Below are 12264 nucleotides of genomic sequence, written 5' to 3'. Positions count from 1 at the left end.
TAGAACGGGCTGGGTTGGGAAGGACCTGACAGATTGCTAAAGAACAAAGAGGGTGAGGGCATTTCTGTCCCCTCAGAAGAAGACAGTGGACAGAAGAGGCTGGAATGTGGCTCCCATGGCTCCTGCCACCTCCAGGGATGGGACACAGGAGATGGGACAGGAGAGCACCACAAGTCTGAGGGTGGCCCCATTGCTGACACCCCATGGAAGGTGTAGGGGGGGGATGGTGGCTGAGCCCCTCTCTCTGGGGCAGGAGGTGACCCGGGAGCTCTCCACAGATCTCCAAAGCCACAGGGAGCGGATTCAGAGCCCCCATCCCAGACAGGAGGCGACGCAGCCCCGCACTGACCCAAACCTGGGGCAGCCGGGGTCTGGAGACACCCCGTGCATCCGGGCACGCCCCGAGGGCAGGAGGAGATCTGGAACCCCTCAGGTGATGTGGAGCCCAGGGTGAGGTGACCCAGAGCCCCCCGCTCGGGACCCCTCGCTGACCCCGAGCCGCGGCCGCCGGTGCGCGGCCCCTTTAAGAGCGGCCGGGTCCCCTTTACTCTATGTTTACATAACACGGCCGGGCCGGACCACTGCCGCCTGTGCCGGGGGGGGGCGCGGCGCGGGGGAGGGGGCGGAGCGCACCCGCGCCCAGCCCCGCCCCGTCCGCCGACTGTTAATAGGCGCGGGGAGGGCGGGGCCACTCGCAGCCTCGCGGGGGGAAACGGCGCCGGTTCGCTCCTCCCGACCCCCCGCCGCGGCGGGTTGGTCCGTTCCCCCCGTTGGCTCCGCCCCTGGCCCCCCCCTCGGTGTAGTGGCCGTTGCCGGTGGCCGGCGGCGCAGAGCGGAGCGGAGCCCGCTCGGGACGCGCCCCCGCGGCGGCGGCTCTGACGGGGGCGGCCGGTGCTACCATAGCGGCGGCCCCATGTTTTCCCCTAGCCAGGAGGAGCTGTGCGCGCTGAACAAGGAGCCCGTCAAGTACGGGGAGCTGGGGGTGCTGGGGTGAGCGCTGGGCAGGGGCTCCGGGGAGGGGGGAGAAGCGCGGCGGTCCCGGGGCGGCGGGGGCTGCCCCGCTCCCAGCCTCCGGCTCAGCGCCGGCCGCGGCTCCGCGCTGCGAGGGAGCGCTCGGAGGTGAAGGGGGGCGCGTGGCGCTTCCCGCCTGCCCGGCGGCCGAGTGCGCGGCGCGGCCGCTGCAGGCGGGGGGGCGATCCCGAGGCATCCACGGGGGGGTCCCGGTGCCCGAGGGGAACAGGGAAGGATGGATGGGGGTCCCGTTTAGTGAGGGATGTAGGGAGGGAAGGACGGGGTCATGCCGGTGCCTGAGAGGAGCGGGGAGGGGTGAAGGGGGGGAGGTCCCGGTGCGTGACGGGGCTCGCGGTGCGGCCGTTGCGGGGACCCGGTGCCGGGGGGAGCGGGTAGGGATGGAACGGGGACCCGGTGGCCGAGAGGAGCAAGGAGGGAGAGACGCATGGGGGGGTGGTCCCGGCGCCGGAGGGGGGGGGATGGATGGATGGATGGATGGATGGATGGATGGATGGTGGTCCTGGTGCCGGAGGGACAGACGGGCTGGCGGAGCGGGCTCCGGCCGCTCTCGGGCACGGAGGTCGCGGCGGGGCTGGGGAAGAAACTTCTTGCGGGGCCGGAGGGTGCGGGGTTATGGCACACAAACCCCCCCCGCTCCCCGCTGCGGGCCCCGTCCCTCCGCCGCTGCCTCCGGGAGACGGCGTCCTCCTTACAGATGGCAGGGAGATGACTTTGGAACGAGGAGCGGGAGGAGGGTGAAGCACTTATATTCAGATTCGTCGTGGAAATATTTATTTTCTCGGCTTGATATGGATCTTAAAGTAATCCGCTTGGCATTACGCTGTTGCCCTGCTGTTAAAGCTCGCAGCCGCTCTGCTGAGCGCCGCGGAGGCAGATGAGGGAGAAGCGTCTAAGCCGTGCTTGCTGAGAGCCCTCGCGAACCTCAGAAGAGATGCTTAATTTTGGTAGTTTAATACGTGGTAACGCATGGTTCATGGAGTAATTTTTCAGTGCTAAACACGACGGAAAGGTTTGGGAGCCAGCCGCGAAGCAGCACAGTCGCAGCCTCGCTGCGTTACTCAGCCTCCCCCAGAATCTGGTACATATTTGCTGCAAGGTCGTAGAAAACCCTGTTGTGGTTTCTTAGGGATTTTTGTTTCGGTCCTTTCCTAAAGAGCCGTGCTCACTTTGGGGAATAACAGTTTTAAAAAGAGCAGTCCAGGCTGGGTACTCGTATCCAGTCGTGCACCTTTTTTTCCTTAAGGGATGCTAAATGTTTCCTGTCACGAGACTGGGGCAAGATGCAGTTACCGTGGAATAAAACACAGCTGCTCTCGTGAACGTGGCGTAGCTGTTACTTGAAATCCTTGAATTTAAGTCCCTTGATTCGTGAGAAATACCCATATCTCACAAAATTTAATAAAGAAACGTTCTTACTGTTTCATTTGTGGAAATGGAGGGTGAGCTCAGCTGTGCAACACTGTCTCTGACAATAAAGTCATAGTATAATGCAGAATCTTTAATTAAATTAGAGTGCATAAATTGATGTTGTGCTGCAGAGGCTCTTTGTGCACAGCTGGAAGCGTTTTTCTTTCTGTTGCTTTACTATTTTTAGCAGCAGTTGAAAGTACAGAAGTATGAAATGCTTTGGCTCTGATCTTAACCTGGCAAAGTCTGGTGCGCTTTGCCTTTAATATGGGGACGCATTGATCTCAGCTTATCGGTTCTGCTGGGCTCTTGATCTTCACTGTGTGTGTTGAAGCATGCCAATAAAATCTAAATAAAACGTGTATGGCTGAGTTTAGGTCCTGTTTGAGTTTCAGCCGTTCTCTAAAACTACTGAGGTTGCATCTTGTAGGTGTAGGATGTACTGAAAATGCGAACAGATCTGTCCTTGCAGTGCAGCCAGGGACAAGAAGTGCAGGGGGGCTGAGTCTCTCTGGTCACGCTGTCTCTGTGGCTGCGCTCAAACAATGGGGCTGTCACTGCTCACACAATGTGATGTAGGGCTAGGTGGACGTGATGGAAGCACTCCAGGAAATCTCATGACTTCAGACACTGTATTTTTAATTTTTAGACCGAAAATTGTTGTTTTAAGAGCCCTTTGCCACTTCAGGAGCTCGTTACTCCTATCAGAGGTGTCTTAAATGTTGTTTGTAGCACCACAAAGAATGCAAACATCCCTCTCTTTTCTTTGGTGACTCAACATTTGTGACTAGGAACTCTTGGAACAGCTTAAGCTGTTCAGGATGCTAAAAGAACCTCTTAGTACCTGTTTTGTATTAAAATCTTGTAATCTGGAGTATCATTTAAATAAGACAGTGTAAATCTGCTCTCCTCCCTGTAGTGAAACTGAGATCTGGGGACCAGCAGAAGCACAGTGTTGCAGCTCCTGTTACAACTGCCTGATTAAAATTGATAGCGCAGCCTCGCAGCTAGATTTAAAAAAAAAAAAAAAAGAAAAAGCTGTTTTGAGACACTGTGTGGGTTGTTTTTTTTTTTTAAAAAAAAACGCCTTGATTGTGATGTTGATGAATAACTTGTGTCTTGAACTGTGAGACTTTTAAATTAGGTGGTGAAAAGGATGATGAACAAAGGAATTGGCATACCTGGCAAACTGCTGAGCTCCTGTTTTTAAGATGACAAAACTTTCCCTTTATCTTTTGCTCTCACTCTGCCTTAGCAGTATTAAAGTGGGGCTGCTGTACCTTGACCTTTAAATGGAGGGGAAGGCGGTGTTTTGGCAGGAGCTGCCTCTCCCAGCAGGGCACACGTTCCTTATTGTCTGCAATAGTTGTGATTGCTCAGTCTGCGCCTTAATGTGAGCCCCAGTAAATCCCGAGGCGTTTCACAAACACATTTCTAATAACCTTCTCCCAGCACCGCGCTACGTCTGTGCTGGCAGTGATGTGGCAGCGTGTGTTTGGTTAAGATTTTGCCGAGGTTTACATAATCAATGTTGTAGTGAATAGAAACAGTTTATGTAAATCGAGCCAGACAGGTCAAGATGGCTGGTAAAGAAGAGATCATCTGCTTTATTGTGAATCTGCTTGTGTACATCTGCTCGTAGCATCATCTGCTCACAAAAGGCTCTGGATTTCTTGGTGAAGCAGAAACATTCATATTCTAATTCTTTTTGAAGAAAAAAAGAAAGCAGCTTTGTTTGAAGTCCTGTCAAAGTAATGGCTCATTATATATTTCTTGGAACGTGGGGCTGGAGGAAGTTAAGGAGATGCTGAATGCAGTACCAAGCACCTGAATAGTGTCGGGGCTTGTTTGTTACTGCGGTTGTCAGTAGCTTTTGTTTGACTTATCCAGTGTGTTGTTAATGTTTTGAGGTTCGTGTCCTGGCCCCTTCCTCCTGGTGCCCCTTTGTCCCCTAACTTTGAATTTTGGCCTGAGGACTTTATTCCAGCAGTGTCATTGCAGCCGGCATGGCTCTGCTGAATGTGAAGGAGATGGTCCCTGGCTGCAGGGGGTGGCTGTCACTGGAGGCAGGTGTCAGTGGCCTGGGACCCTTAAATCCTTTGGGACTGCACCATGGGGAAGGGCAGCTGTGGCCTCTCAGGAAAGTCACTTGATTAAAATGATGTAAATTGAAGGAGGAAGAGCAAAGAGACACGAGCTGTAGTCAGTGGCTGAGTTCTGTAGCAGCGAAAGATTTGCACCTGCCATTGAATGCTTTGTTGTGTGGCAGTTTTGGATGGGGTTTCTGGTGGTTGTGTGCATGTAAATGGAATATTCCTTCTTAACCAAAGGCTTTCTGGGTATTTGCTACTCCTTAGCAAGGAGGTGCAGCCTGGTGCATCCTCAGCGGAGGAAGACTTTGTTGTACAGACTTACTGGATTTTGCAGTATCTAATGCATTTTTTAAATTGAACCAGACAGAACTCTAAGGGCTGTCCCTCAGTAGAGTAGTAGAGTAGTAACTTTGAAATTGCTGTCAACATTTTACGTGTAAATGTTCCATTGTCAACCATTAAAATAAATGATATTGGTTAATTTGGAGGTTTCAGTGCTGAAAGAAGCCACTGTGAGTTGTTATGGGAGCATTGTTTAATGTGGACTGTTGGGCATACTTGAATAAACAGGCTGTAGTTTTGGTTCAATTTAACCTTTTGAGAAATTAGAATAAAAGGATAGGTCTTGGAGCAACCTGGTCTAGTGGAAGATGTCCCATAGCAGGGCGTTGGAATGGAATGGTCTTTAAGGTCTCTTCCAACCCAAACCATTCTGGGATTCTACAAAAATTGCTACTTGTATTTAGTCTTTTGTGGTAATTTTTGGGAAGATCTTCTCATCGATAGACTGCTTTATACTCGAAGCAACTTTAGATCTGAAACGATCTTTCTGTGTTAATCTAAATGGATACGCATTTTTAAATTCCTGTTTTTCCTACTGCCTTTTTTTGACTGATCAAAGTTCCCATGGGTAAATGAAGTTTCTGAAATGTCTTCTGCTTATAAACACATTTCCATTTTTTTTTTTTACTAACCTGTCTGGCTTTTCACGTAGCTCTTGTTCATCTCTTGTTACGCAGTTCAGGAAGAAGCCAGTGCAGCTTTCCAGTGGTGGTGACAAACGCAGATGCAGTGTGGGATCTGTGCTTGTCCTTGAGTGCTCTTTGCTTGTGTGCATGGACTGAAGGAGGAGGGAGAGTCATCCTGGCTGTGGAATTAAACTGGGGACTGAGTTTGCACGTAGATGGATTTGCTGTCTGATACCAGACTGAGGCTTGGTTTAACGACTTGGTGATTTTCTGCACTGTCTGGTGTAAATACATTGGTGAAACTGCTTAGGTGACTCGAGTTCTGCTTTTAAACCTTATTTGAAAATGTACTTTAGGTTTCATTTAAAGCACATTATGGGAGCTACCAGTTAAATGTGTTCAGGGTCACGATTCTGTGAGAATCATTGACTCCAGCAGTCATTGCTGGAAGGCTGCTGTTCTAGAGAAACAGATTTTGGTTTGGGCTTTCTTTTCTTTTTTTTCTTCGTTTTTTTAATATTAACAGTGGCTTCTTGGAGACCTTTGTCTTGTGCTGTGTTTATAGTGGATCTTATATGTGCATATTACGAATGTGTGATCAGGGTCAGTTCAAACTTGCAAGGAGATTAATCAAACACCAGAAGAATTGTGTCTGAATAGAACATTAACTGCAGTGTAGGAAAACAGTGGAAAGGATTATATCTGGGGAAAGGTCTGTGGATTTTTTTGGAATACTTGTGTATGGCTGGATAGAGCAAACGTTTTGCTTCATTTAAGCTAAGAAAGAAAACATACTTGAGTTTGTTTTCTGTAGCTATCCTATTCCTTGGAGTACTTTTGACTTTCTCAGAGTGCAGATTTGTATCCAGCTGTAGGCTTTATTCACAGCATCTCAGTACCGATGTAAAATCAGAGGGCAGAAACGTCAGACTCCAAAATCTATGTTTGTTGAAGCAAATCACAGCCTCAAACATCTGCATGTTTAATGTTTGTTATAAAAAGGAAACTGAGTGCATTCTGGAAGTTAAACTAATCCCCTTGGTGTGTACAGGCAGGAGGTCACACATATGGAAGTGAAAGGCTCAGGCTTTTTTTCTTAAAATATGGAAAACAGTTTACTCTGAATAAACAAGTCTGGGAAATGTCATCTTTGCCTTTGATGCACTTCTTGTGTAGAACCAAGTAGAACCACTGTTCCTCTTCAATCCTGGCAGAATCAGGGATGAATAGTTTTCCATTTTCAGCTGGAATTTGTAAATGTAAATTTGTAAATACTGTAACAGTCCACTTGGTTCTACTTTAAAATATGCATATAAACCAAGAAATTACTTTCTAGGCTGTTAAGGTTTGTTTTTTGCTGCTGAAACCACTATCTTACTTAAGCTATTTCATGTTCCTTCTTAACAGCAGGCTGTTCTTTGACTGTAATTACAAGGTTGCTTGAGAACAGATTTTCCTAAGAAGACAGGAACTTTCTATTATCCAGTTCAAACTGAAACTATGGCTGGTTTATACTCACAGAACTAATGTTGCTCTCTAACTTGCTCAGTAGTGATAGAAGGTTTAAACTTGATCTTAACCTTCATCTTCTGATGAGAAGGTGTGTGAGTGTAGTACCTGCTCTGGGTGGGGTTTGTTAGTTCAGGGTGCCAGCAGAGAAGTTTTAGACTTTGTTTGCAAAGTCCTGCAAAAGTGTCATGTTTCCTGTTGGTATTGTCTGCACAGCCTTTGGTTCTCAATTTGTCCTGGGCACTTGTGACTGGTGTGGCTGTGAAACCTTCCAAAGAGGACTCCTCTGGCGTGTTTGTTTGTCTTTGTTTAGCGCTTCTTGTGGTGTCATCTCAGTTGTGTCTGGTTATTCGGCACTGTCATACTCGTGGCTTATTTGTCCTGTGGTCAGCAGGGCAAGTGAAGTAGAGGAGGATTTGGTCTAAGCTCCCAGCTTGAAACAGGATCTCAAGCTGGTTTCCAGTGTACTTTTTGCTGTCAGATCCTTTTTTGCCTCTACTGTTAGATACCTTAAATCTAATTTGTGTTGAGAATGCTTTTTCTTTTATCAACAGAAATCCTTATGTTTATTCTCGCTCTGTCCCAAGGTCACCACTGAAAGGTTGCGTGTGACTTGTCACGAGTTTAAACCTTCAGGGACAGGAATGAGGATGCTGGTATAGGGAGTGTGCCTGCTTCCAGAGACTTCTGAGGCAAAGCTGCTCATTTTTTTTTGTTTTACGAAGACATCACTAAATGGTGCCCTTGCATTTTCACTTGACCTGCATAGACCAATTTGTTGAGGGGCTCCTGCTTTTCCTTTGGAGGGCTTGTTTCCCTCTTGAGAAGATGCAGTTCAGAATTTTATGCCTCCCTTATCTTTGCATCATACTTGTTTTTAGGCATCTCCTGCTGTAGCTTTATGCAGGTTAGTCCTGGGTCTTGAGTTCATAGTGACATTCCTGTACTTTGGGGCACCAATTCGTGCCTTGTCTGACAAACTGTAAGTAACATCTGGGATTAGACTGCTTTAATCCTATTACTTGCTAGCCTGGAATAGTTTTGGGCTCATGTTAAGCAAAGAGTACAGTTGAGAGCAGTGGGGGTTCCAAAGCAGAGATTAGTGAGCTCTGAGGGCAGAGCAGGAGCTGTCCCAGCTCCTCGCCTGTGCTGCAGCATCCAGCACCTTCTGCACCGCCAGCTGTGCCCCTCTGTGTGACTGTTTGACCTTGCAGTGTGACTCTCCCTGGGTCTCTGCAGTGGTGATGACTGAATAATGATTTAAAACCAAAGAGCAGGGGAGGACACCAGGCAGCACACTGTTTGTAGGGTTTTCTTAAAGTCTGAGTAGGCATCGTGGTGCTGGGAATTCAGCACTAAGAGTAAGCTGTCTTTGGGTTTGCCTAGGAATAAACATCTCTCCTGCCCTTGCCACAAACAAAACTTGTTGGCTGGAGTTGAGAGATTTTAGGATTCAGGAAGGCAGTCTTTGTAGGAAATCCTTGTACACTGAAACTTCAGCAGTTTTAAATAATTGGTATTTGAAGACTTGTCACTGAGGAGCCGTGTGGCAGGAGGACACAGCATTTTAGTGTGATGGGGTTATGAGTGGTGTGTGAACAAGGTGACACTGGACTTGCATTGTCTTCATCTAGGCAATGCTTCTACAGTTACTCCTTCTGATTAGTATAACCTGTGTTCCTAAAAATAGCAACTATCAGCTGTTTTGCAATGAAGTTTCACTCAGTTCTTCATATTCCAGCCTTGGAAGTCCTCGTGTGAGGTCACTGGGAAGCACGCACGCAGCTGGGTAGTACAGCAGTTATTGGCTCATGGAGAAGAGAGTAATTCAGCTAAAAGCTTTCCTCTGTTTCACAACAGAAATTTCATCTGGAGGGAACACATTATAAACAGCAGTTGTGAAAATGGATACAGACAACGTCTACAAAGCTGAAGAGTTTGTTGTGTTAAAAGCAAAGTGGTTTGGAGATGAGCTCCATTTGATGAGGAATGATACAAAGGTGCTGATAGCTGAAGGACCTGTTTAGGTTGAACTGCTTTCAACAGCAGTTTGTTTCTACTGGAGGGAGGGAAAGCAGGCAAGCTCTGTTTTGTGCTTCTGGAAGTGATTTACTTCAGGTCATTTAACAGTATAATTTTTAATATTGCACGCTGACCTCACTGTAGATACAACTCAAGTGTTTCAAGGAGGATGGAATAGATGTGGGCCTAATCTGGGGAGCACAAGGCTTCCTGTTCTAGGGAATTGTTACAAAGGCCACACATGCTCTCACTTGAGTGTTTGTCAATAAAAACCTGATGTTCTTCTGTCATATTTATTGCTTACATTAACTATGATAGAGCTGCATTGCTATGCAGCAACTAATTGTATTTACCAGAGGTACAGGCAGGCAGCTGCACAGTGAGTAAAGTACTGTGTAAAATACCTGTTGTGCTGCCTCCCCAAAGGAATGGGGACAGGCAAGAAAAGTTATGAGACAGCTGGCATGTGGTAGGTTAAAAGGAGAAGGCCAAGAAGTGTTGTGGTCATCTCCTTGAGTATTGTGGTTAACTGACCCCTGTTGCAAAATTTTTTTTTCTCTTTACATTCAAGGAATTGAGGACAAAAAGTTACCAGTCTTTCTTTCTGAGGAATGCTTTTTAACTTTTTGAAGTACTTATTTAACTGTAATGATGTGTTTAGTGGGCTTTCAAATTACTCTTCACCCAGAAATGTGTGCTGTCTCTAATTTAGATTCTAGTTCATAAGCTGTCATGAAACAATTTTATTCTTCAAACTGGCTGGCTTTAGTAATGCCTCAACTAACAGGTAGGCTTCAAACTTCTAAGGTGTATCCTCTTAAGTCATGGAAATGTCGTTGGTGAGGACAGAGTGGAACTGACTGTGAAGACAACTAGTCACTGTATGAAAGTAAACAAATTGAAGTGAATAAAAGCTTAAATCTCTGCTTGCTTGTTACAAATAAACTGGAGCCCAAATGTGCAAACCCTGGAGCACGTGCCCCTAGGAAGAAAGAACTGTTTAGTCTGGACACAGAAGTTAATGGGCTGAAACTTTGATATAAGCACAGCTGTATTTCTTCATGTGCAACAGCGTGAATTCATTTTGATTGTTGATGTCTGATTTAGTGCTGGTGGAGGCACAGCCTTTGAAACAGGAGTAGAGTTTGTGTGTGTCCTCCTCTCACAGGAGACGCCGCTGGTGAAAGATAGCGAGGGCTGCGTGGTTCCTGCTTCCCAGCACATCCTGTGGCAGGGTTCAGCACCTCACAGATTGACTGTGTTTTTTATGGAACATTGACTAATATACCAAAATGTTGCTGTACTTTCAACTTGCCTTTCTCCTAGTGCATGTTTGACCTCTGAGAGCAAATAGCTGTGCAGCTCAATACTTGGATTCAAAATCATTTTGATGTTGAAGAAGAATCTTTCAGACTTGATAGGATTCATTACCTTGTGCTTGCCCTAACCTTCCTGCTAACATACATGCAATATTTACCTTGAATCGCATTCTGAATCTTAAAATTTGCTGGAGTGATTTCTCAGTGCATCAGGGAGTGAGTTTTGATTCATGAAATTGCTGTGTGGTTTTCTGTGCTGGGCAGTGGGCAGAAGTCCCATTCCAGAACCACGTGTGTGATGGGAGAGGTGGCAGTGTCCTGCTGCAGGTCTGCACCTCCTCTGGGAGGACTGCAGTACAGAGGAATTCTTTGTAAGTGTTCCCTCATCTGACTCTGCCAGAAGGTTTAATTAAATGGGCTGTCAGTACCTTGATGGCTTTTGCCAAAAAACTACCGGCAAATTGAGCAAATGGAATGATTTGGTGTGGGGGCAGATCTATGAGGAGGCAGGTGTTGGTTCATATGAGCAGCTGAGTAATTTCTTCCATCAGAGCAAAAACTGGAGAAGGAAGTTTGGAAACAGCCAAATGGACAATTTTGCATGTTTTTTTTACTCCACTTTTTTTAGGCTGGGCTTCACTGGAAGAATGAAAAGAGTGAAAGATGAGGGATGCCTCAAAACACCACTGGTGATGCAGCTGCCCTTGGGATGGTGCTGGCATTCCAGGGGGTTGCAGATCTGGCTCCATGGGCAGTGGCCATGGAAGCTGTGGTGCTTTGGTCTTACTGACTGTGCTGAGATTTGTTCCCTAGGTGAAATGCCTTGCTCAGGGTGCCAGGGTAGAGACTGCAAGCTGCTTGTTTGCTTTTAGGGATGTGCACTACAAATTTTTCCCCATAATTTCCACAAATATTTTCTTAATACCCAAATGTTCTTTTTTGCCCTTTTTTGGTCATGAGTCCTTGTGCCCATTTAAAAGACTTTGATGGAGCTTTCCCAAAATCTCTAGATGTGTTTCTTCTTTTGCCTATGAAAGATAACTAAGCTGGGGTTTTTTCCAGTATTTTCACACTCTTCTTGCTGTCAGAGCAAAAGAGCTTTAACTTTTGGCTTGGATTTGGGGCCTTTTTCCATGTTTGAGCACAGAATGCTGGAGTTCCATTGCTTGCTTAGCTGTGCCTTATCTCTGGTTGTGCAATCCCACTTCCAGCTGCAAAACTGGAGTGCCATATATCCAGTTTTATTGCAAGTTTGGAGTTTCCAGCATGCAGAGACTGGTGTTATCCAGCAAGTAGCTGTCCATGTAAGGATGCTGGAAGAAAGTACAGTTCCCTCTGTAAGCAAAGCCAGGGCTTAAGTGATTAACAGGGTCTAAGTCAAGCTCTGTGTACCTTACTGGTTTATTATGTGCAGTGTGACTTCAGGTTCAACTCAGGAATTGGCCTCTGATCACATATTGCTGGTTTGCGCCTTCAACTCTTTGGAGGAGACTGGTTTGTGTTAGGGCTTTACCTACTGGAAATCTCTTGGTGTAGAGAGAACAATAGAGAGAACAATGGCAAAATGATATTTTGTTAAAGGGTAAGCAGATTCTTGAAGCAAAAGTGATTTGTTCTTTCACCTCTGGGCATTCTGTAGCCAGTGCAGGCGAGAAGGAAGGAACAGGATTTGGGGCTGGCTGGGGTCCAGTTGGAGACTATTCAGGCCCAAGCCAGAAGGAGAATGGGCTTATTTTTAAGTTTTGGGCTGAGATGACAGTTGAGAAAAACCAGGTGTCTCACTTTTGTGAACTGATGAAATTAGTTACAAATATGTCAGGTGGTAAAAGTGGGATGCTTTGTGCTGTGCAGAGATTGAGAAATGCATTAAAGATCAGTTTGTCATGCCTAAGTCACAAGATCAAAATACTTAGC

The 12264-nt window shown here is 46.8% G+C and overlaps 1 protein-coding gene across 1 annotated transcript in view; it reads left to right on the top strand.

Moving 5' to 3' along the window:
- The first annotated feature begins 817 nt into the window (after positions 1-817).
- Positions 818-12264, top strand: part of PELI2 (pellino E3 ubiquitin protein ligase family member 2) — a 67242-nt gene continuing 55795 nt past the window's right edge. Inside the window, exon 1 of the mRNA XM_005528553.3 lies at positions 818-990. Within this exon, the coding sequence (XP_005528610.2) occupies positions 914-990 (77 nt within the window). The 5' untranslated portion in view covers positions 818-913. The remainder of the gene's footprint in view (positions 991-12264) is intronic.

This window comes from Pseudopodoces humilis, chromosome 7, assembly GCF_049639895.1.
Source record: "Pseudopodoces humilis isolate 2021_Gansu_Grassland_sample_001 chromosome 7, ASM4963989v1, whole genome shotgun sequence".
Taxonomy (NCBI): Eukaryota; Metazoa; Chordata; class Aves; order Passeriformes; family Paridae; genus Pseudopodoces; species Pseudopodoces humilis.
The sequence above is the reverse complement of the archived record's forward strand: the minus strand, read 5'-3'. Positions and strand labels throughout refer to the sequence as shown.